The sequence below is a fragment of the Pan troglodytes genome, chromosome 4 (assembly GCF_028858775.2).
Source record: "Pan troglodytes isolate AG18354 chromosome 4, NHGRI_mPanTro3-v2.0_pri, whole genome shotgun sequence".
NCBI classification, from domain to species: Eukaryota; Metazoa; Chordata; class Mammalia; order Primates; family Hominidae; genus Pan; species Pan troglodytes.
The window spans coordinates 54,429,231-54,455,682 of record NC_072402.2 but is presented as its reverse complement, the minus strand read 5'-3'; the positions used below and the strand labels follow the sequence as shown (position 1 = coordinate 54,455,682).

The 26,452-nt window shown below is 36.2% G+C and overlaps 1 protein-coding gene across 15 annotated transcripts in view; it reads right to left on the bottom strand.

Annotated features, from left to right (window-relative positions):
- Positions 1 to 26,452, bottom strand: part of PDE4D (phosphodiesterase 4D) — a 1,566,198-nt gene that overhangs the window by 1,203,864 nt on the left and 335,882 nt on the right. For all 15 annotated transcript variants that reach the window (XM_063810423.1, XM_063810422.1, XM_063810426.1 and 12 more), the window contains one exon: positions 15,350 to 15,480. In XM_063810423.1, coding sequence (XP_063666493.1) covers positions 15,350 to 15,391 — 42 coding nt within the window. In that variant the 5' untranslated portion in view covers positions 15,392 to 15,480. The remainder of the gene's footprint in view (positions 1 to 15,349; positions 15,481 to 26,452) is intronic.

Sequence of the window (26,452 nt, the reverse complement as noted above, 5' to 3'; positions counted from 1 at the left end):
TACTTGGGATGAGTCAAATAAGGCTCAGCTTGGTAAAGTAATGGCTAGCAACTGACAGGCTAGCCTTTCACTACAGATCTACATAATTCCAAGGATACAGAGTAAAAGGGAACAAACTAAAAAAGAAGGGAAAGAGTGAACAGATCTCAGGTAAGGATTTGAAAATCTTCCACTTAAATGCCTCTCCATTACCTGATAAAAGTGTTTTCTTTTCTACAGATAATAATAATAATAACACAGCCTAATGTACAAGGTTGTTATGAGTTGCAAATAAGGTAATGTTTTTTAAGAGGACTTTGTAAACTGAAAAGCATCATACAAATGTTTTATATAGTATTATCATAATGAGGCCTCTGTACACAAAATAAAGAGCACTTGATTAGAGCATTACAGTGATCCAGAAAAATCATGAAGAGAAACATGATAATGACATAGATGATATGTAATGACATAATAGATGAAACAACAGAAGAGAACATCTTATTAAATTACAATAAACTGTTGAGACAATTCTGAGAATACATATATCTCTGACTCCTTAATTTCTAGTATTGATAATGGAAATGATGAAACTTCCAATAGTTTACTTTTAAAGAGGAGAAAAAGCTGGGAAAGCTTAAGTGAAAATGGTAAACCATAAAATCTGTCAGACGAAAAGCATAATAATCTAACCATTGAAATATTTTCAAGTTTGGGATCAAAATATGTATCTGGCAGCACAGGGTTATGATTGTTGAAATAAAGAAACTATCTTCCAGATACTTCAAAATCACCTTACCTTCAGAAGTTAAAATATAGTGGAATTTTTATCAAATAATACTCCATGTACCAAAGATGGAATGACTACATTGTCATTTGTTGATGTGCACATCAGCCAGATAGCTAGTTAAGCAAAAATAGTATACACAAATCGAACTTTGTGGCTCCTTTGTAAATGCAAGGCAATAAACCATATGAGAGAATTTCAATTGTTTTTGGAGAGAGAGAGAAATAAAACATATTTCTAGGTAGATACAGTTGATTCCTAAAATTATATTGTTCTGAATATGTACGGGGAGAGATACTCTTTACAGAAAGGGACCATTGATGAAGGCTGTTGAGCGTTTTCAGAATTCATCTTAGTTCTACTGAAGTGCAAAGTAGAGACAAATTGAAAATTGGTCATAGAAACAATGAAAGCTCAATTTAAACAAAGTATAAAACTTAGAGAAATGCATTGATCTGAGGTAGAAGGAAGGGTTAACACATCCAAGGAGAGACTGAATAAAAGCTCTTACTATTCTGAAACTCATATAGGCTTTATAAATATTTTTTCCAGAAAGGATTAAAACCTATCCCACTGTGGATTTAAATCCAGTGAAATCTGAATGACCATCCTCTAATCAGAAATGAAGTATTTGGGAAGACATGTTCAAAAGGTCATAAGGCATAAGGCCTGTATGGCCACTTATCTTGGAGAAATTGCTATTTGCATAGGTGCCTTCTTACAAGCTATTTAAAGTTATAAAAAAGAAACTGAATAATGTATTCCATACTCATATCCAGACAAGAGGTCTAAAGTTCACTCTTGAGCAAAATATTTCCATATACTAACTTTAAGGTTTTAAAATGATTCGACTTTTCAATTTTATTATTAAAACCTACATAAAATTTTGAGACTTTTTCCTCATATTCTCTTATTTCAAATATGTATGTTTTAGGTATTTTAGACGTTAAGTATTGGCTCCTTTGTGTACTTTAGTTTGTTTATCCAAAAAATAGGAATAATAATAGTATCATAGAAAAGTTACATAAAATATTAGTGTCATAGAATAGTTTTGAGAACTAAATGAGTGAATATATATATATTATATATAATATATATATATATACACACACATGTTGGCATTTGGTGAGGTCCTCAATAAATTTTGATCACAGAATATTGTATCAACCAAATTACTTTATAAAATTACTTTATAAGTTAATTTGAAATAGCATAACCTTATGCCAAGTACTTCAATACACACACACACACACACACACACACACACACACACACACACACAAATATGCAAAATATTTGAATGTATTCAGACTTCTGTGGGCAATACAATAAACAAAACCATCTCCCCACATAACAATGGGACATTTAGAGCCCTTCCCAGTATTTCTGGGAAACACCTCCAAAGGGACAGGTGCTTCACCAACCCTAATTATTTGTCACAGCTTCCTCTGCACAGTTGTTCCAATTCCACAGCCATCATTGCTTTCACTCTGCCCCTGCTACCTTTCTTCCCTGTTTTGTCTCTAGGAGGAACACAGCCCTTCTCTTCCCAGCTTGAGGCAAAATTGTTACAATGCTGTTGTGATTACAGAAAGTTTAAAGAAAGGGTTGAGGGGAAAAAAGAAACAGACAAATCTTTAAAACTGGTTACTAGAACTCATTCATTCTAAAGAGGCTTTAACCAGGCCATCTTTGCTACAGGGACAATTGGTAGTCCCTCTTCCTAAGCCCTGTCTGCTGCCATGTGGCTCTATCCCTGCAGAACTTTCTTATATCTATTCACTTACCAGAGTCCTCCAAAGCACTGCCGCTCCCCAAACTTCATCTCTTGAGCAGTCAGGGGACAAGTTTAAAAATCCTAATACTTTATTATGCAAAAGAGTTTACCTTCCCTGTGATTTAACAAAGGCTAATAGGGATCCCCAACAAGCCTCCATTCATAATTAAAATGTCTTCCTAAACAAAAAATCCACTTTCTGTCATAGAGTGCAAAAGTATCTAGAGTTTAAAATATAACATTGTTATCCAACTATGAGGATAGCTATAAATATAGATAATTGACTATAAATATGTTACAGTTTCTCTCCAGTAGGCACATGGTGTAACAGGTACATTAGTACATAAGTGATGCCTACCGTTACATTTGTGTGGCTCCAAGGTTTAGTGTCCAAAGTAAGGAATTTGGAATCAGAAGAACTGAAGTATATCTAGGATTCACCATTACTAGTTGTGCAATCTTGGCTAACTCACCTAATCTGTCTAAGGCTCATAAAATGAGGATAAATATAACTGCCTTTCCTACCTGTAAGTTTTTATAAAGGAAAAAAACAAGAAAATGTTGTAATAGTATATGGAAACTTAAAAGCATTTTGAAATTCTAAATTATTATTGTTATTCTTATTAGCCACATTAACACATATATTAGACTTTAATTCCATTTGAATCTGGTATACTAAATAATCTAACATTTCATCTAATCAGTCTTTGCTATAATTATTCCTCACAAATAATGAATTATGAATGATGGCTGTAACAGAAATTACACACACACACACACACACACACACACACACAATCAGCTCCACCTTATTATGAATTTAGTATTTAAAGGCTATCTTAAACTGTAATCAAAAGAAGTTGTGAAAAGACACAGATTCAAAACACTTAGTACACTATTAATAGGAAAAAATAGAGTTGCCACAGAAACAGCTAATGGAGCAACAGTCAGCAGCTTCCATATATAATTTTACTACGTATCACTACTGTGGTATATTTTAATGAGACCCATCTTGGGGAGAAAAAATAAGGTGATCCCCAGGGCATTGGTGGAAAGGGAAGTCAATCTGAGATGAGGACTCAGAAATATGTGCCCACAAATACATGCAATAACACTTGTTGCTTGTTTAGATGTTGGGAGGGATGATGAGTCTGGAGCTGAGGAAGGTTCCCAGGGCTCTGCCTTAGGCAACTGGATAGCTGAGGCAGTAAATATAATAGAAAATATTTAGAATATGTAGCAGTATGTTTAAAGATGAGGAAGAATAATGGATGGATCTAGTTTGGGAAATGTTGTGTAGACGTTACAAATGTCCAGCAAGCACTTGGTTAGAGTTCTGTGACTAAAAGTAGAAATGGGAACTAAATATGGAAATTGAGAGATAATCAAATAGAAGATAGTTAAGACAGGAAAGGAGATATCTTATGATCTTTCAGGTGTCTTCATACCTTAAAATATTACATGGGCCAATGACTGAATCTTGGGGAACAGCGTTGTTTAAGGAACTTGCAGCCTCAGAAGGAAATAGCAATAACTACTAGAAAGAAAAAGATAAATACTAGAATTGTCAAAAGAGATATACATGGATGGGAGTGACAGAAAGGACTGGATGGTCTAGTTCATAGACCAAGGTAAAAAGGAGAAATAGGAGATTAGCTAAATTGCAATTGAGCCTATAGAGGGAGGAGGCAATTGACTAAGCCTCTGAGGTAATAGAGGTGTTGGTCTTGAATAGAAGAAACAGCTTTACCCTCTCAGATTTGAAAAAGGAAAGACAAAATAAAATGAGGAAATAGATGCATATTACTTTGGGGACATCAGACAGAATAGGAACCTAAAAAGTTCAGTCAGAAAAATTTAAATTCCTGTTTTAACTGTATTATTATTGGGTATAGAATTCTGGGTTACTGGGTTTTGTTTTTCTTTCAATACTTTAAAGATGTCATTCCTTTTTCTTCTTGCTCACAACATTTCTGAGGAGAAATTTGCTGTAATTCTTATCCTTACTTCTCTTTAGGTAATTTTTCATTCCCTCCCTCTGGTTGCCTTTAAGGTTTTCACTATGTTGTTGATTTTTAGCAATTTCAATATAACATGACTCTGCACATGTGTGTTTATTTTGGTATATATCTTGCTGGATATACTTGGAGATTTTGAGTCTGTGATTTGGTGTCCATCATCAATTTTGGAAATTTTTTCAGTGATTTTTTTCTTCAAACATTTCTTCTGCCTCTTTTTCTCTTTCCTCTCCTTCTGTCATTTCAATTATGGATATGTCATGCCACTTAATATTGTACCAGAGTTCTTGGATGCTCTGTTATGTTCTTTCTTTCTCCCTTTTATTTCCACTCTTTTTTCTGTTTGGGTAATTTCTACTGACTTATTTTCAAGTCCAGTGATTATTTCCTTAGCTGTCTCATGTCTACTAACAAGCCCAAAGACATTTTTTAATCTCTTTGACTATGTTTTTAATTTCTAGCATTTCCATTTGATTTTTCTTAGTTTCCATATCTCCTCTGAAATTACCTATCTGATCTCACATGTGGTCAACCTTTTCCTTTAGAACCTTTAAAATATTAATCATAGTTACTTTAAATTCCTTATGTGATAATTTTTATATGTGTCCCATATATCACATGTTTATGTGTATTATCTCTTTGGAGTGCTTTCTCTTGCCTTTTCATATGCTCATAATATTTTGCTGAAAGCCGGATATCTTGTGTAGGACAGTAGATACTGAGATAGATATTTTTGGATTCTTAAAGAGGAATAGATTGTGAAATGGCTTGCCAGTTGTTATTTTCTTAATATTTGCCCCCCCTTTAGCTTTGGGTCTTCCCTTAATGCTGGGCCCTAAAGAGAATGTGTCTCTTGAATTTCTTCCATATTCAACCATATTCCCATATTATTTTTACTCAACACTTGTTAGGCTGTTGGTAGCAGGCCAGGGAGGAAGGGCATTCCTTGATGTTCTGATTAAGACTCGGTCTTAGGTAGGTAATGTGTACCTCTGTATCAGCAATGTGGCCTTCACAAGTGCTCCTGCAACTTTCTCCAATTGTTGTGCAAATCCTAGCATATATTCCATACCCCACCCCTGGGGATAGAGCATTACTTTTTTCTCTTTTCTCACCACGATCATTCTTCCTACTGCCACCATCACCAATGGGTTTCCTCCAGTTCCCTAAGACAATGATTTTTACTATTCTCTTTGCCAATTAACTCTTTTATTCCACTGGGAAATGGTTGAGGTTTTGAAGGTGGCTGCTGTTCTCCCCAGTCTTTCCTGTGAGTGCCTGGTGGGGTTTGTGGAGGAAAAGCCTGCTATAGGATGCACCCCCTACCTATATCTGCCACCTCCAGTGTGTCACATTTTCATGCTAGCCCATACTCAGCCTTAGCAATTCATTAGAATGTTTAGCTGAATCATCTTGCTGGTTTACATGACATCTGGTGGTGTCTACCCAAGGAAAAACAACTGATGCCATCCTCTTTCTCCTTGCAGGTGCCTGTCTCTTTCCAGATTTTGAGTTGTTTGCTTGCCCTACGACCTAAATTTGCTGGTGCTTTTTTTTTAAATTAATGAATGGGTAGTTTGTATAGTTTTTTCCTTATAGTAAGAATGAGAAGGACACTCTTTGAAGCTCTCTGCATCTGTGAGCTTAAATCAGAAGCTAGAGAGTTTACTCTGGAATTTCTTAATTTACCAAAATAAAGAACTTGAGATTATTTACTGTGAGTTATAGAAATGATAAGGGTTTGGTGAGGATGATGATTGTTTGGATTCATTGATTTTTCCATGTCTTTAAATATTTTTATTAGAATGGGGGTACTCTTGGCTGATAACTGATCCCAGTATTTTCTAAAGTCTTAAATGAAAACATCTGGGAGTGTGAGACACGAAATGTTATTTTAAAAGCAAAGGTGTTATTCCAGCTTTGAGGAAAGATTGCTCCTTTAGTTTGACAAAAGACTGGTTAAGGTCTGTGTCTGGAACATAGATGTTCCAGTCTAAATGCCTTTGCATAACGCTGTAAAAGGAATTTTTTGTTGTGGGCAGAGTTGTATCTTTGTAAATTATTATGTTTACTTGAACTTGGAATAAGGGGTTTCTCCTGGCTTTCCTGGAGTAAAGGGCCTGGAAACCACGTAGGATATAAGAAGAAAGACATTTCACTGTGGGAAGATAAGCAAAGCAACAGGGGGTAGGTCAGTAACTAAGCAGAAAGGACTGGGTTTGTCCTGTAATGCCAGAAATGATTTTTTTTTATATTCAGTCCTATAGTTTTCTTTCTACACTATGATTTTTTCCCATTATGTCCAGGACTCAGTAAAGTTCGGTTGCATGTTACCGCCTGGAACTGGTTATAATTCAGGAAAGTGAGGAAGAAACAACACTGTCCACATTTGGCACAACAATTCAGAGGTCTCTGTTAATGGAAAAACAGACAGGCTTGGTGGGACAACAGGTGAAATGTAGGGGTCAAAATGGTAGTTTTCAGAAGAGAGCTGGTCGCTGGTCAAAGCTGCTGTCATTGGAATACAAAGCAAAAGGATTCAGATTTCTTCAAAGCACAACCATTCAAAATATTACAGCTCTTATCAGCAACATATATGGGTAAATTAAGAAAATTAATGTTTAAAGCAGCAAAAAATTTAAATAATTAATTCTCTGAGGTCCCAGTAAAATGAAGTTATTTTCAATTCCATCAATTTTTAGAGACAATAAATGTCCAACAAACAGAGGCAGTGATTTTGCATACTTGGCAGAGATTCGATGAACTCAATTTATTAATCAGGATCCTGTTTATACTTTGGGTAGAAAGGAGAGTCATTTGTTAGGTTAAGAAGAACCTATTCTTTGACTGCAAAGTTCATAATGTGAAAAATTATTATTGAGCCTGTTCTAAGAAGTACACAATCTTGGAAATACATTGTCATAGCTTTGGAGTTGAAAGAAATCTTTTCGTTTATTTAATCTACTCCTCTCATGTTACACATGAGTGATATAGACACCAGTGAGGTCATTCACCCAAAGTCATGTAACGGTAAGAATTTGTAAAACTAAGCCACAAGATAATTTAATGAATGACGTGTATTACTGTAATGAAAGTATACAACTTTAGTTTTAAATGAGCAGATGCCAATTAACATATATGTTCATCTTCCTCATGAATGTCTACATATGCACAGATTATATACACATTTATAAATATAATAGTGAGAAGTTAAAGATTATAAACTAAAATGTTTAAATTTTTTATAATTCAGAGTATGATATTAACAATACAAATTTAAAGAACCATAAATATTTCATCAGATTGTTAAAAGATCTTGAAATAAGACCATTTTATAATTTCCTCAAAAAATACTGTCCCAATGCTAGAAAACCCTGTCAGAAAGTTTTAACTTACGTCTATTCTGAGTCCCTTTTACCAACATCTAATTGCATTTTATGGTGGTTGTTTTCAATTCTCCCTTCCTGCATTAGGACATTTTCAGCATTGTTTCAGGAAATCAAAACATGTAAATGCTTTCCAAATAGACAACAATACTACCCACTCAAGGATATGGTCTTCTTTGACTACTTGCCAATTATTTCATTTACGTTGGGTGAGGAATGCATGTTCTGAATCCCTGCATGAGCACTTGCAAAGAAAAAAAAACAATTGGAAACTTTTACTTTTTCAGCCCTTATATGCAGACATACTGGAGATCTCTCATCTTTTCCTCCAATCCCTTGTTTATTTTGAGACTATTGTTTCTGAGCAATGTCTAGGTCTCTTGGTATGTTCAAATAGAACCCTGCTGGCAAATCAATGCTATTTATATAATGACCTCTTCTAGAAAAATAAAAGTTGGACATTTAATAATATTTTTAAGGACATACAATAAGCAGAGATGATGACATTTAAAGCTTGTTGTTTCTTGTTTTAAATTAATTTATAGAAAGGATTGTTTAGGTTGTGGTACTGTGGTGCTATCATTTGTTTTCAGTAATTTTAATACATTTATCTAAAAGCCAATATGATTTCATAAGCAAGATCCTCTGAAAATCTTAAAGCCCAACCTGGAAGTGAATTGGTGGTGTGTTAACTCTCTGAACTGCTGGGGTACCATTTGGTATACAGTTCCGTGGGATGTAACTGTCATAGTTTGGTCAAATAGTTGGTGAGGGCTTAACAAATATCGTAGATTGTATTAAATTCAGGATGTTGAGGGCTGCAAGTACAGTCAAATCCTTATCATGGAAGCAATATTGCCAAAACAGAAGTCCAGACTACCTGAGTAGGAAGAATGGCAGTGGGAGGGGAATATTACCATAAAAGAGTTATAAGCTAAATGTCTTATTCTCAGTTTTTGTGCTATAAGTTGGGCGGTATCCCTACCCCCATGTGTGTTGCATATGACATATCCTGGGTAATAGGAAGAACAAGAAAGCAGGGTCAGGGTCTCTCTAACTATATACCAACGAACCATTCTTGGCCTTGCTATCATGGCTTTTAATTTGCACAAGTTAGGGAAACTTGTGAACTGACAAGAGTGACATTTTTCAACAATAAAAGTAAAGTTGTTATCTGCTTATTGATGGACTAATTCCATTTAGGAAAGCTTTAAGACTTAAAGGTTTTGGCGCAGAAGTATAGAACACAATTGATTATTGTATAGCATTTTTAAAATGATTTCTGCTTGATGATTTGGTTTGGATTTTTTGTTTGCTTTATTTTTTAATGTGATTTCAATGCTGTTTTGCTCATTTTACCCTTGAAAAAAAATATGCTAGATATTGGAAGCATTTGATAATAAAACTAATTACTTATGGTTCTCTTACTCCCACTTCTTCTACCAAGACATAGATGCACAGATGCAAAGCCAGAACTATAACTCAGGGACAATTCCAGTTCTGCCCTTGAAAGTGCTGACCATGGGAAACAATGTAAACACACTAATAATTTTAACTGAAGTCAATTTTTTAGTTTTCAAAACATTTGCCATTTCAATAGTGAAAAAAAGCTAAACAAAATTTTAAAAGAAAATTACCTTCAGTTAAAAATAAGCAGCCATTATAAACATTTTTCTAGAGCAAATACTACTGATAGAAAACTCCACCAATTATGCTTTTCTTCAAAATTTCACTTTGTTATAGAGAGATTTTGTTTGTAAGAATAATTTTTTAATATTCATTAACAATGCAACAAGATTTCTCTCCATTTTTTTGTATCTGTGGTGTTTACAGTGGTAAGTACAATATATGCAATTATTTCTTGGACGTAATCATTTGTAATTCAACTTCAACTTGAAATTGTCCAAAAATGAAATAGCAAACACATCACAATACAGAAAAAAGTGGAACTTTTTCCAAGATGACAATTTAATGATTGGCTTTGGTCACTAAAACAGTCATGTGACGTGTGATTGATTTAAAGCAAATGGTTGCTGATCAGTCACTATTCTTTCAGACCTTTCCTGTCATTCTCACATTTATTTATACTCTTGGCTATTCTTATACTATTGTTGATTATCTGAGAAAAATTCTTTTTATCCACTCTGAAATAATCTATGTTTCTGCAACAATGAGCATAATTGTCAATTATAGCACATTATTCACAGCTCAAAATATCCCTACTAAACAGAGTGCCCACAACGTGATGAAGTGCAAATACATAGAGATTTCAGAGAGATACAGAACTTCAGCCTTCCTAAAAAGAATTAAAGATTAAAATGGGATAGATTTAGGTGATCAGGGTTAGGGAGACAGGGTGGTGAAATAATTTTAACAAATTGTAAAAATTATAAATTTAGTTATCAGATATGCTCTATGAGGGTAGAGAGAACATGTATCTTACATTGGATACTCAGAGCCTAACACACAGTAGCCATTCAGTAAATATTTGTAGAACTTTGTAAAGAAGGAGAACAAGCTGGAAGGCAGGCATAAGGACCAAAGGAGTGAAATCTCTAAAACTACAACTTCTCATATCAGTTTGTTGTGAATAAAGACACAAGCAGGAACTTGGTTTTGTTTTGTATTTTGTGCTTTTCAAAGGATTTTACCTACAGCATCTCCCGTGACCTTCTTGGACCCTACTGAGTGAATACCAGTGAAAAAAATCAGTTTATACATCCTTAACTTTATTAGGATTCTAAGCTGCAACAGCTTTGTCAATCTCGTAGCTTAGGTGGGGTTGAATATAGTAGAGAAATAAAGCCCATCTAGGAAGGAATTTGTTATTTTTACTTTAACCATACAAATAAAAAATACTCTATCTTACAGGGTAATTGTGAGGAAAAATGAATGCAGATAGCTCTGAAGTGCCATAACAAAATGTACCATCTTTTCCAAATTTATTTTTTGGCTGCCCACTCCAGGCAGACACTAAAAAATGCAGATAAAATGGCATAAATAACTCACCCTGGGTCATTAGGTGAGTGACTGCTTCTAAAAACTCAGCAATGTAAAGGTACAGATGGAAAAAAATATATATTTTCTTAAGAATAAAATCACTTTAGTTTACCAAGTTTGTACAATTTTTTAAAGTCTTCCATGAAAATAAGCAATATTCTAGGGAGCCTACTGGGAAAAATTTCACCAGATGGGCTCCTAGCCCCCGGACTCAAAACTGACAGCCTATTTAGGTGGGCTTTAAATTCATTATGAAAGAATGTGCCAGATACCCTATGTCTTCCAAACACCAAGGAGTTGCTTCCAGTTTTGAATGAACACTGAACAACAATTCTATCAAAAAAGAACAAGGAACATCAAAGACATCTGGTGAGTGACAAATTTATCCAAATGTAGAACATCCATAAGAATCCTAAGTCAAATAAAGGGCAATTTCATCAAGAAAATTAACAAATCCAATTGAGTAGATGACATCTTGAATATCTTCAAACTGGTAGGAAGAAAATGATTCAGTGTACTAGAAAATTGGGAATCTAATGCAAAAGACTACAAGAAAGTTTAGAATTTAATACACAAGAAAATTTATTAATGAATAAGAATTAAAATTTATCTAGTTTATTCTCCAGATGAGAAGATTTATAAAACTTCATGAGTTTGGAGAATAACAGGGATATTGTAAAGAAAAGAAAATGCTAAAATTTTTTGTTTAACTCCTGATTTCAAAATATATAATTACAACAAAAATTTTTATATCCTGTTCTCTTGTCTGTACCTTTCCTTCCCTCTCCTGATTAGCTAAAAGCCAGTAAGAAAGCAGGCATTAGCAGAGGGAAGAAGGGTAACTGAGATAGTCAGTTCTGAAATTTATAAACATCTGAAAAGTTAAATAGTAAATCCATTGATAGGACAAGATACTTCAGAGACCTGTCATTGGATTTGATGTTAAGAAAGAACAATATAAAATAAGCAAACTAAGAATAGTGAAGAAAGGGGAAAATCATTTTCAGTAAAATTAAAATTAGCTCCTAGGTCTATGAAGTGATTATTAGACTTCAAAAATCATTGGTAAGAATGTCCCTAACATAAAATTTAGAAAATAAGAAATGAAGAGAAAGATGTTGACCAGATCATTTTCAGTGTTATCAAATTGGGAAAACATACAGATTCCATTATACTAGTCACTACCCTTTGGGCTTAAACAAGACAGTGACTTATTAAATCAATCATCCCTTAAGAATATCAAATTCACCTGAGACCAGCCTGACCAACATGGTGAAACCCTGTCTCTACTAATAAGACAAAATTAGCCAGGTGTGATGGCGCATGCCTCTAATCCCAGCTACTCAGGAGGCTGAGACAGGAGAATGGCTTGAACTTGGGAGGCAGAGGTTGCAGTGAGCTGAGATCCCGGCATTGCACTCCAGCGCCGTGGCTCATGCCTGTAATCCCAGCACTTTGGGAGGCCGAGGCGGGCGGATCACGAGGTCAGGAGATTGAGACCATCCTGGCTAACATGGTGAAACCCCGTCTCTACTAAAAATACCAAAAAAATTAGCTGAGCGTGGTGGCGGGCACGTGTAGTCCCTGCTACTCGGGAGGCTGAGGCAGGAGAATGGCGTGAACCAGGGAGGCGGAGCTTGCAGTGAGCCGAGATCGCGCCACTGCACTCCAGCCTAGGCAACAGAGCAAGACTCCGTCTCAGACAAAAAAAAAAAAAAAAAAAAAAAAAAAAAAAAAAAAAAAAAGAATATCAAACTCTCTTATGGACCAAATGTTTGTGTCCCCCTGAAATACATTTGTTGAAGCCCTAACCCCCAATGTGATGGTTTTTGGAGGTGGGGTCTTTGGGAGGTAATTAGTGTTAGATGAATTCATGAAGGTGGGGCCCTAATGATGGGATTAGTGACCTTAAAAGCAGCAGCAGCAGAGATCTTGCTTTCTCTCTCTGCCATGTGAGGACCCAGGGAAAAAGTAGCTTTCTGCAAGCCATCAGCAAACCAGGATGAGAGAGCTTACCAGGAACAAAATTGGTTGGCATTTTGATCTTGAACTTCCCAGCCTGCAGAATTGTGATAAAATACTTTTCTGTTTAAGCTACCTAATCTATGGTATATTGTAGCCCAAGCTGATTAATATACTCTGTTTGCCCTGATGCCTTGATTTTATATTTATTTGGGAACTGGTCTTTGATTCAACTTACGAATGAGCACAACATGGCATAGAATCATAGAAATTCATAACTGGTAGGAAACAGAACACTCATGTAGTTTAACCACCCATCTTATGCCTGAATTGTTTGAGTTGAAGAGTGACTAAATGGTCTTCCAAGACACACTGGAACCCCTCTCATGAGAGGAACTCACTAAGTAAGGTGATCGTTTAAGGATGATCTTTTTTCTACCTCTTTTGTATGCCTTAAATTTTCACAATGAAAGATGCAAGACCTACAAGAGAGGCATGTAGGGAGGAACAGAGACTGTTTTAAATTTCGAACATTTTCTTTGGATTTCCAAATGTCAGAAGGCCAAAGATAAACATCCTCAGATTCTAAAGAGAACTAATTCTTTAAACTTTCTTCATCAAAACCAGGAAACATCTACCTCTAAGTATACAATTTTGGATTATATTACGGCAAAAACGTAAGCGTTGGAGGGTTATATGCTCAGACCAGAGCAAAATAAAATTTTATAGCCCTAAAGTGACAACTTCTAACTAGGCAATAAGTCTGGCTCTTTTTTTCTGATAAACATTAACTTCTGCTTAGAGTCATTTAATTAAGTGGAAGCATTTTCTTTATGCCAGTGGATTCTCAAGAAGCTAGGAAGCAGTGAAATGAGAGTTCTACTGTTTACATTTGGACAAATGTAGGCAACTCAGGGTCTCTTAATCTGGATAGCTTGAGCCTTTCCACCAAGATAAAATTTTTTGCATTAAACAAATACAAATAGGAAGTCTCCTAGCATCATTAAGTAGTCTCAGTTCCTTAAAGTCACGGCTCAGTTAATCATTTGCTTTTACAATGTTTTCCTCCAAGAATAGGGAAATGTTTAATGACATTTGTAATTATTCAAAATATTCTCCCTTTTGCCTTTACACATTTTTTTCAGATCTCATGTCTCTGAAATTCAATAACAGAAAACATTATATGAATAGTTTGCTTTCATATTTAATTTATAATAAGAAAACTCAGTAAGAGAAAGATGTGTTTGCAGTTTGGTAGTTTGTATGCAGGTCACCTCCTATTACAGTGAGTGACTTTGTATGATGATAAAAGGAATTCCAGGCTCAAAGCCATGGCCCCTTCTTTTATGCAATAATCCATACAACCAAACACCAACCAGTAAAACACACAAATTTGAACAATTCCTCAGATTTTGTTGAATTTACTTGGTTGGTTATTAAACACAGTATTCAGTCAAAGGATTGGCATATCTCTCAGCATATCCTCATTTTTTAACAAACACAGTTGGGCATACTATACTTTATCTGCACATACTCATGCCTCACCCTTAAAAGCTGGATGGTAACTCCATAGAAAGAATGAAAGATGGCCTTGGGCCACCACAATAGAATCACTGGTTATAACACAAAGTGTTCCCATACTAGAGAAATGTGTTTGCATTTGTGGTTTTTCTGATGCCTTCAAATTAATGTTCCTACGTCACAAGTACATCTGTTTGGATGCCTTATCCCCCTTGGGTAAATGAACAAAGGGATGTGTTCTTAGCGCTTGCTTGATGGAAATTAACAGTCTGCTTTCATCCTTTCCTTGTATGGCTTTCTTTTAGTTGCTCTATTTGCTTTTTTCCATACACTAATATAAATTTAAAAAGTATCATGACTGTGGTACCTTAAGAACACTACGTAATTGGAAATAAGGTTTAACCTTCAGTAGAGCCCTGAGGATGTTCAATTTAAAATGTTTTTAAAAAAAGATTAAAAGAAGAAATTAGAGATATATGCCAGGGTAGAAAGCTCATGGAAGGGAAGAACTTTCAGAATGTGACTGGTTGAAGTAACTAATAACGTAAGTACAATTTATGCTTTTGGACTTGCCCAGAAGGTCTCATATTCAAGACATAAATTCCCTATATTTTGACTTTTAATCATATATTTTCTGCATGCACTCAAAAATTAGAGTGTTCAACATCAGGCTTGTAGACATATATGAATGAATGGTAAGATATAAACTAGCTGAAAGAATTCTCATCAAATGCTAACAGGTCACACAGACAAACTAGTCTTTGTTTGTTAATAAGCTGTGTACAGACAGAGAACTGAAAGTTGACTAAACGTTTCCCACAAGCCTAATCATGATAGCATAGCATTAAAATCCAAAACCAAAACTAAAATGTTATATGTACATGTGTTTAGAAAATAGATGAAAACAAAAGTTACTTACACTTTTGCTCCGAGAAAGCAAATCACAGGTATTTCTTTTCATCGTGGTGTTTTAAGTAATTAAAATGGGAACTAGTGTTTCCAGTGTCAATGCTCTCACTGCAAGTATCCACTCAAAAGCCAACTGGAATGCTGAAAAGAAAAGGAAGGAAATGTTTAATCAAGTTATGCTTAACACTTGCACTTAGAAATGCTGTCTTAGACTGGGACAGTTAATTCTTAAATAATTCATCAGAACAGGCTAAAACGGTGCTGTGTTTAAAGCAACAAAAAAGTATACATAAGCAACATTTCCAAAACAGCTTTTGTTAAATGTAAGTTAGAGATTTCAAGCACCATCTGTTTTCCATTAAATATTCAACTCTACAGTTTTAGTGGCTGAAAAAAAAAAACAGATATGATAGCCATAACCTAAAGTTACATGTATAAAATGAAGATGCAAACTGAATTGTGTATATGTCGATTCTTGTTGGGACAGCTAAGGACTCGACAATTTTTCACTAAGGGATCACTAAGGTGATCCACTGCTGGAGGAATCTTACTTACATGTGAAGAAAAGAGCCCTCTGAGCAACTGCATCATTGCATCTTGTTTCACTGACAATAATCAATAGTACCTTGAAGCCAATCCAATGACTCTTCAGTAAATTTAGTGAGTTATCTACCCCTTTAGTTCTAAGTGGTTGTAAGGAATACTTGAGAAGATGAGAACAAAAAGTATAAGCAATAACTGTTAAGTAAGCAGTAACTGTTATTTCAAGGAATATTCCAGAGTGATTGCCACTTGAATGACACTGACATCCTCATTACCTAACTAATCTTCGCTTTCTCCTAGACACTACAGTGGAGATTCTCCATTTTGAGTTTTGAAGAAAGAACAAATCGAATAGCTATACGTGATGTGTTCATTTATGATATTCTGCTACATCAGGACACAACCTACATATTTATAAGATATATTTGCATGTGGGCTGATATTTTCTTTCTGGGAAAGAACTTACTGTAAGGGAAAGAGGATAAAAGGCTTGGTCAAACCACAGAAACTCTGATATTGCAGGTTTAAGCTAATAGTGTAGGTGTAGGCTGATGCTAACAGCGGCATGTAGTTCTATCGTTTGGGTTTGTTCTAAGCTTCTCAAAAAACATGTGTCTGAGACTTAAGGAAAAGAGTAACAGTGATCAAGGTCTGAAGGAGCTGGTTTTGCTAAAATGATTGACAAATATTAAAGTACAAAATAGTATGAATTATACATTTAAAAGATAAAAAACAAAGTAACTATGTATCGTTTTTTAAAAAACATATGAAATGAAAGCAGAGAAGCCTGCAGGGAACACAGCCTTTTTAAAGGCTGAAAATACTTGTTTGGAATATATGTGAGTCACCCTCTCAAGTCTTCTCAAAATAAAAGGAAGACACTTTGCGGGAGGTCAGAGGTCCCGTAACAGCAAAGTAGAGGTAGAAACAGAGAAGTAAGGTTCACTGTGGCTAAGAATATCTCTGGATGCAACTTGGGGACTCAAAGGGAAACAAGGGACAAAGCCTTCTTCCAAGGTTGATAGAAACGCTTGCCTGAAGATTAAAGAAAAATGCACAATCAAATGTGAGTTGCTAAGATAAATACTGTTTCTCTGAGTGTGTATGGATTTTTTCTAAAGGAGTAGGATTTGAAGGGAGGAGCTGATCCACAAATGGAAAGTTCTCAGCTAGTACACCTCCAGCAATTGAATCACCTTTACAAATTAGCATCCTATAGGTCCCAGAAAATGCGGAATTATGTTACTCATGTAATTTAGGAATTGGACAGAAATTAATACAAACTGAACGAAATATTCCATATCTAGGGAGAAAAAACTTTAGATAACAGCTGTAGGAAACATATATTATCAGAGAAAAACTTATTCAAAATATTTAATTATTCATCCAGGATTTAATGAGTAGCCTTAGGGACAACCATGGAATAGTTGCCCTACTGGGCTAGTGACTCAATGGTAACAAATCAGTCAAATCAGACAAATAATGGATTTGACCTGATAAGCTTTGCTGAATTAACCAGGTTTTTAAAAAATTTGCCTTGAAATCATTTAAAGACCATCATTAAGAGATACTTTCCTATGGGAATTTAGAACTTAGAGAAATTTCAATAGGCAAAGAGATTCAGTTGAAAACTGACTGCTGATGGAATGGCTCTTCTCACCCTGTATAGCTAGGAGGTACCTAGCGTCAGTAAAAAAGTATAGACTTTGGAACCAAATAGGTATAGGTTGGAATTTCAGCTCTCCACTGGCATTCTATGTAGCTTTTAGGTACATTATTTGATTTATCTGAACTTTTTCCAGATCTACAAAAGAAAGATAATAATACACATATGTGTTTTCAAAATGAATGAGGTAAAAAGTATTGTCTAGGAGAATGTTTGGCTCATAGGAGGTATTTGGGTCTCATCATCATCATATCTTTATCATCATCCATCATCACTACCTTCTTTTTCTCTTAGTATCAAATGGCAAGTAAAAACAGCCCATTCTTGTTTTTTCTTCTATAAGTGCTAACCTCTCTCAAATAATACATATGTAGGCAGATCTACTTTCCACTAACCAGTATGAATAATCTACCAGTTGAAGGTCCAGGAATAAACAGACAGCATACTTTTATTAGGATCATTTACAGCAGGTTCAACAAAGAGACTCTTTAAGGAGATGTTGGTAGGGTAGAGGAATCCACAAAGGTTGGCACAGTACCTGGAACTAGCAACAGCAAAGTTTTCACCCTAAGAGGGATGGGTTGCCCATACCTAGGAAAAAGCATCACACAGAGTGGGCTGCCTTGAAAAGGGAAGTTGCTCTCTGGGACACAGCTAGACCCTAAAAAGAAGAAGATAACAAGTTGCACGCAGTCTCATTTTCCTTTCTCCATCTGTCTCCTCCTAGGACTCCCCACTAACCAAATGCAAGCAAGCAGGAGGGCAAAGGAGGAAGAAGTACATCTGACTGGTCAGCCTTCCAGGGTTCAAAGCCCCCCAAGGTAGGGCAGGGAGGAGAGTGGAGATGGAGGGGAAATCGTAGATGTGCTCTGCAGTCTATGAAGAGGATTGCATGTTCTGCTACCTCATTTATCCTTAAAAAATTTTCTATAATGTATCATTAAACTTTCCAATACTCCTGTGAGGTAGACATTGTTAATATGTTTTCCCATGGCACAAACGAGGAAGTCAGCACCAACGAATTAAGTAAATTGCCCAGGAAATGGCAGAACCAGGATTCACACCTGATTTGTCTGCCTCAAAATCCACGTTTTTGTCTACTCTTCCATAGTGCTTTGCTGCCAATAGCATGAACCAATGCATTTTAATTATGAACAAGTGGTAACCTCTGCAAAAATCAAAGCTGTGCCTAAACTAAAGAATGTTTGATGAAAAGGTTGACTCTCAGGAAGGCAGTTATCTTAGTTCCTGCAAGTTTCTCTCTCAGCAAAGATAATGTGGTGAGACTGCAGAAAAGCTTTCTCCCTCCAGGTGCACTAAAAAGGAAGCCAGGCGAGAGAACACTCACATGTGCAATTTCGTTACGATAGGAGTTTCCACATAAAGTTAATTAGAAAGAAGGAAGAGTCAGCTCCTGCAGGGAGAACACTTTAGAAATAAAAATGAAGAGAGGAGGTGGATAAGACAGATAGTGCTGGACTATTCAGAGATGGAATTAGATGGAGCACCTATATACATTTTGCTGTGTCAATGCAAAGGGAATTAAGACAGTTTCTATCCTAGAGATTAAAGATTTATATAGCAGAAAATGTCTTGAACTGGTCATCAGATGAAATAAGTTCTACTTTCATTGCTACGTCATATACACAAACTGTATGGTATTAGGAAAATCCCTTCCCTTTTTTCCCTCATATCTCCACAACCCACCTCACAGCGTTGTTATGGGGATTAATCAGATAATATCTCAGAAAAATTTCTGGGGACTTTAAGTTCCCTGCAAATATAAATCTATGTATTGAAACAGCAAATGTCCCCATACATAATGACATCCTTAAATATAAGAGTGAAAAGGGATTCCAATCATCCACAAAATATTAGAGAAGCTACTGAACAGGACATGTTTTACATATGTAAGAAGAATTCTTTAATCTCCTCTTTTTGAACTAATACTTTTTTCTTCTACATAGTAAGTCAGTTCATACAGTAACTGCTGAATTATAAAGCCACTCAGATGCATTGGTTTTAAAAAGTTTATTGAGCACCTTATATGTGCCAGGCACAGTACTAAGCTCTCAGATAAACAACAAACTTTCTTGATGCAAAGGGAAAGAATTGTTTGGGTACAGTTGCCTCTGAGTGATCAAGGTATAATGGATTAGCTCTGTCTCTAACTTACTGTTGTCTCCAACTCATCAAAAGATATATTTTTCTAGGGTTGCATAAAGTAGACATAAAAATGAAACCGAACTTGGCAGTTTATTCCCTTGATTAGATTCTCGTCTAAATGAAGAATGAATACATGTGGCATGTATAAAAAGAGAAGCTTGATCACAATCAAAGACAACTCCAAAGGAATATAATAAAAACAGGCTTAATTTATCAAGGTTTACTCACCAAAGTATCCGCAGGAAGGAAATTAGGAGGAGGCAACACAAGAATTAAATACTCAAAAGGTTAAAAGAAAAGAAACATACAAGGATGGAATAACAGATTTTTCATGGGAATGGTTGAATTATTGCCTTGGGCTCTTAAATGTCCACTAATTTGCCCTCTACACACGTAAGATAGATAATGTGAACATCTGCTTCAGTTGGCCCTCTGCTACATTGGTAGCAGAAACAAGGGAATAAAGTTCTGGATATCTCCTCATACCTTCTAAAATTGTGAATTAAAAGAAAGGACTTCTTATTCCAGATCTAAAGATGACAACAGAGATTTCCTGCTACTTACATTTTCTCTCTTTTCTCTAGAGTGCTGTTTATCTGAAGCTATGCTTTATCTGAGCTCCTGCTAGAGGCTATAGAATCTGAGATTTAGAAAGAACGTAGAGTACAAATAGGGTAATTGAAGTATAGGGAACATAAGTCTCTGCCTAAGGTCATAGAACTGCCTGGGACAACACAATAATGAGAGGACCCTGTATTCCATGGCCATTGCTGTGGCTAGCTGATAATATTGCCCTGTGCATGCATTTTCCTAAAACTAGTTTTATCTGTCAACCCATCTTGTAGTCTTCCCAGCACAGTTTAACATCTTGAAACTTGCCAAAGTCAGTGCAATCTACCTGTAACCACAAGGATGGCTTTATATAATCAGGTTGTAGCTTATGCTCATTAGGAACTCCAGAGTGATGTGTTTCAACTAGAAGAGTCAAGTGATCTGTGATTTGCATGCTTAATTTGGCCTTACCTCACACTCTATCTCCCAACACCAGCCCTCTACCCCCCAGGCTGGTCTCATCTCTGCCGCACCTGAGACACATCCATTTCTACCTCTTGGCCTTAGATTCATGCCCTTTAATTTTTATTCTCTTCATTTTACAGAACTCTTTCTATTCAAAGTCCAACAAAAGCCCTTCTTTCTAATAACAACTTCCCCTACTGCGCCAAGTCACATACATTTCTACTGACTCTGAAGTCCAATAACAAAAAGTATGTTGTACCACAAACTCATCTACTAGCTAACTTTCTTTTTTCAATAATTGTTTTATGGGTTTAATCTTTGCTTCTTCAACTGGGGCATTGATATGGTTTGGCTGTGTCCCTACCCAAAATCTCGTCTTGAATTATAATCCCCATAATCCCCACGTGACAAGGGAGAAACCAAATGGAGGTAATGGAATCATGGAGGCTGTTTTCCCCATGCTGATCTCATGATAGTGGGTGAGTTCTCATGAGATCTGATGGTTTTATAAGTATTTGGTAGTTCCTCCTGTGTTCATTCTCCTTCCTGCCTCCTTGTGAAGAAGGTGTCTTGCTTCCCCTTCGCCTTTCAACATGATTGTAAGTTTCCTGAGACCTCCCCAGCCATGCAGAACTGTAAGCCAATTAAACCTCTTACCTTTATAAATTGCCCAGTCTTGAGCAGTTCTTTATAGCAGTATGAAAACAAACTAATAATACAGGGTTGAATAAGGTACATTGTAAAGTCTCTTCCATACTGCAAGTTGTATGATTAAAAAATATAACTTCTACCAGGTACAGTGGCTCGTGCCTGTCATCCCAGCACTTTGGGAGACCAAGGCAGGTGGATCACCTGAGGTCAGGAGTGTGAGACCAGCCTGGCCAACATGGTGAAACTCTGTCTCCATTAAAAAAAAATACAAAAATTAGCTGGGCATGGTGGCAGGCACCTGTAACCCAGCTACTCAAGAGGCTGAGGCAGGAGAATCGCTTGAACCCAGGAGGCAGAGGTTGCAGTGAGCTGAGATTGCACCATTGCACTCCAGGCTGGGTGGCAGAGTGAGACTCCATCTCAAAAAATATATATATATTTAAGTTTGAAAGCAATTCATTATCATTCTTTTGCCTTTGCCATAGTATTAATGTGTAACATACATTGTACCACTTACAAAATATATTAAAAATTAGAGGTATAAATCTACAAAAATGAATGTTTTAATTAATAAGTAGAAATTTTGCAAAATTGGAAATAAAATTATATCAAAATATGGGGTATATTCAATCTCACTATTAATAAAATGAAAATTAAAATCTCAAGATTTATTTGTCTTGCTTAAAAATTATTTTACTTTTAAAAATAAAATACTTGAAAATGGTGTATTATAATTAGATATGCATTTCATATATTGCTGATCAACTTTCCAAATGACATAAGTCTTTGGATAGGAATTTGATAATAAGTACCAAAAGCTTTAATGGTATTATACACTTTTATATCATAATTCAGGAAGTAACTTGAAATATGGAAAGTGCTTTGTATGCAGAAACATTCCAGCAGTACTACTTAAAATAATGAAAATCTGGAAACAATTTAGCGGTCAAATAGTAAAGGAATTGCTAAATAAAATATGAGAAACTTCATGATGTACTATGTAATTAAAATCATATATTTTGCAAGATATTTCAATTATATGAGAAAAAGCTTGTGTTATAATATTAAGTGAAAAAGGCAGGATTAAAGTTGTATGTGTAATATTATCCTATAAAAAGTTATGCACAGAGAAAAGACTTAAAAAATTTAGCAAAATATTAGTAGTTATATTTAGGTACAGTATTATGGGTAGTTCCGTCTCATTTCTGTTTCTTGGCTTCTCAAATTTTCAACACTTAGAAAAAATACTTAAAAGTTGGATTAAAAGAAAGTATTTGAGTGAATACAAAAGTTACTCATCTCTTCTTACTTCAGAGGACATACAAAAGTGCTAGTTTTTTGTTCGTGGAATTGTTAGATTGCTTTCTCATTTGTTTGTTTTTGAGTGCTCAAGTTTGCTATTTCGTACCCAGTGTTAGACTTTGTTTTTGGGAATCTATAGACTGAGAAAAGCCAAGTTGGAAAACAGATGGCTAAAATTAAGTTCTCTCTTCCTGACTCTACTATTTTCATCCTCCATTTGGGTGTCAATTAACTTGCCTCTTTCTTTCAGATCTAGTAATGGTGTCTATAAAAGGAAAATCTTCAGGTTCCACTTCACCTAGGAAATAAATTAGGTGTTGAGGCCTCCCTGCCTGTGCTAGTTTCCGGGAATGCAAAATACATGGAACATGAGACAAATTCAAATAAACAACTGAATCAGCAAGCAAGAGATTTGGGTTTTATAGGACCAACAGGAGCTCAATCTACAAAATAGGTTCATATTATTATAAGTTGGAAAATAAATGCAATGTGGGTAGAAAAAGCTGTCACAGGCCGGGCGCAGTTGCTCACGCCTGTAATCCCAGCACTTTGGGAGGCCGAGGCGAGCAGATCACGAGGTCAGGAGATCGAGATCATCCTGGCTAACAAGGTGAAACCCTGTCTCTACTAAAAATCCAAAAATTAGCCAGGCGTGGTGACAGGCGCCTGTAGTCCCAACTACTGGGAAGGCTGAAGCAGGAGAATGGCATGAACCCTGGAGGCGGAGCTTGCACTGAGCCGAGATTGCGCCACTGCACTACAGCCTGGGCAACAGAGCGAGACTCCGTCTCAAAAAAAAAAAAAAGAAAGAAAAAGAAAAAGAAAAAAAGAAAAGAAAAAGCTGTCACAATTTTCAAGAAAAATATTTTTAAAATAGTAAGTTAACAATAGGGCTCTTTACCTAGGTTTAGTTTCAACAAGTTTGTACCCTTTCAACTATTTGAGCCTCTTAATGTCTCTCTGAACATCCCATCAAAAATTATGCCTCAGCTTCCTTCCTCACCCAGCTTACTCTCCCTTACCTCCTTTCCCCCTGTCTGAGAGGATGAGTGAGGTGTTTCTCCTCCTATGAGGAGTCCTGTCTTCTACCTATGCCTGTCTTTCCTCCTCCATCTGCTCTAATTCTAACTGGTTCTCTCCCCTCAAGATCTAAATACTCTCTTGAGTCTCTCCTCTAGTAAAAAGTGAATTATCCTTATAACCCTATGTTCTCCCTCCTCAAGATATCATTCTCTTTCTCTTCAAAATCAAGCTATTTGAAAAAAAAGTCTGTTAACTTTCTTTACCTCCTTATTCCCACTGTCTACCCCTCAACCCAATGCAAGCAAGTTTTACTCCTTCCGCACTTAAACTACTTTCTCTAAAGATCCTAGACCTCCATATCACAAAATCTAACAAACTCTTCACAAATTATCTGACTAGAACTCTCTGCTATCACATTGTTTTTCCTTCTAGAAAATCCCTCTTCCTCTGTCTTCTGCTGGTTCTCCAACTGACTGCTCAACTTCTTGCTACTTCACAGGGTCTTCTTATTTTGTCTACATCTAAAATATGAGTGATACCATTGATATTATTTTTATCAGCATTTCCCAAACGTGACTGCATATCAAAATTAGCTAGGGAATGCCATAAAATGCAGATGGCTGACTCTCCACCAATGAATCAGAACTTTGAGGACAGGTACTCAGGAATCTACTTTTGACCAATACCCCAGATAATAATCATGAAGGGTGAAGAGCACCACCACCTTTGATTGGCACTTGGGAGCCTCTGTTCTAGATTATATTTCTTGATAATCCACTAGTTTTCATTGTTTTAGCTGCCATGTGTATACTTTAACCCGCCACATACATATCTCATACACTAAGAGGGGTCTACCACTACTACAGTCTTCCAGAGTTTTATCTACACAAATTCAGGCACTTTCTAATGTTCTTCTTGTCACCAATACTACCTACTTCAAGTCCACCTTAAAATCTATCAATAGCTGCCTATCCCCTACAGCATAAAGTCCAAATAAATCTCCTTTACATGGTAAGTAGGAGTCCCTCTGTCTGCTGTTTGCAGTATCATCCCTTGACCTCCCACACAGCATTGTTTCACTCACTTGCTATAGGGAACCACTTGTAATTCTTTGCATACGCCATACGGTTTCTCACCTCCATGTCCTCTGTCTTGGACTTTTTCCCCTCTTCCTTTACCCCATAGCCATGCTCTTCTTCCTTTGTTTGGGAATGTCTTGCTTCAAGACTCAACTCAGGTGTCATCTCCTCCTGGAAGAGTTTCCTGATTCTCCCAATATCCCAGCCCCATTCCCACTGCCAGCCTGACCTAACATCCCTTTTTACTCCCTCCATAATGCCTCCTGAATGCCTCCCACAGTATATTTGTCAAATTACATCAAAATGATCTGTTTAATTGTACATCACTGCCAACCTTGCCCTGGACTCTAAGTCCCTTGAGGTGAGAAAACATTTCATGTTTATATATACAATTACAACAGAAAATATGCTTAGTAAATGTTTACTGATTTCTGCTGAATTGAACAGAGAATTATGAGAAGAAAAGCACATTTTGTCTCCAGACTGAAAAGAATCAAATCATTTCCTTTGTAGTTTATGCCCATATAAAACCATCATTCTATTCCCTTCTCTTCGTCCAAAATGATAACAGCAATCTCTTTTACTAATTCATTCACCAGACATTTACTGGACACTTGTGGTATGCAATGAACTGTGCTCTAGGGTCCAGGGATGCAGAGATAAATATGATAAAAATCTCTCTCCACGTGGAACTCTCAGTCTAGTGGGGGACAGAGACAAATAACACAATACACTAAGTGCTCTGACAGAATCTCAGAATAGCTGGTGTGGGACCCCCGAGGAGGCAGTAAGTGATTCATACACCTAATGGCTTCAAAGCCTGTTCCGAGTTATTCTGCTCTTGTGAACACTTCTCTTTAAGTTATTCAAATGCCATTTCATATACTGATGTTTTTCCCCACGTAGAGGGAAAGGAACATGAAGGTAGACATTGACGGTTCTTTTCATCTCCTTTGTGCATCTAGTCAGAACTTTGTCCCTGCAGAAAAGGCATCTGTAGAATTCCACACCTATAAAGTATGCTGTAAATGATGATTGAATGAATAATATGCAGGCGGTCACACTTACATAGAGAACACAAGCCACTTTTTATTTCAGCACAAATTTATTACAAAATAAATGACATTTTTGGAAATACAAGCATATCATTTGGCTCCCCAAATAGTCTAATTCTTCACTCCCAAGGGTATGGAAATGCCAGAGTACCCACTCTTTCAATGCTCACCTTGACCAGTATTTCAAAATGGCACAGTTCAGTCATTGAGCTATAAATTAATTACTTTTCTCCCAGGATTCCATTTCCTCCCACCTAAAATAATTTCAGCTCTCTAAAACACAACTCTCCACCCTAATTAAAACTCCAGGGACCTTCTCATTAATATTGCATAAATGTAGGGTCTGTTGCTTGATAATACTTTGCTTTGGTGTTAGCCTCCTGCAGCAGAGAAGAAAGTTACAACAAAAGCTTCCTTTTAGCAACTTTCCTAGCCATACACCCTCCCACTGCCTCATTATGGTGCCCTTCCTGCCGGGGCAGTGGGAGGTGTCTAGAGCAGTTTCGTCCTGTGAATCATAGGACAGCATGGTGCGTAGTTTGCTGGCCTGAGGCCCAATATGGAACGAGCCTCTGAGATGTGTCATCATCAGCTTGACTATAAAAGATCCA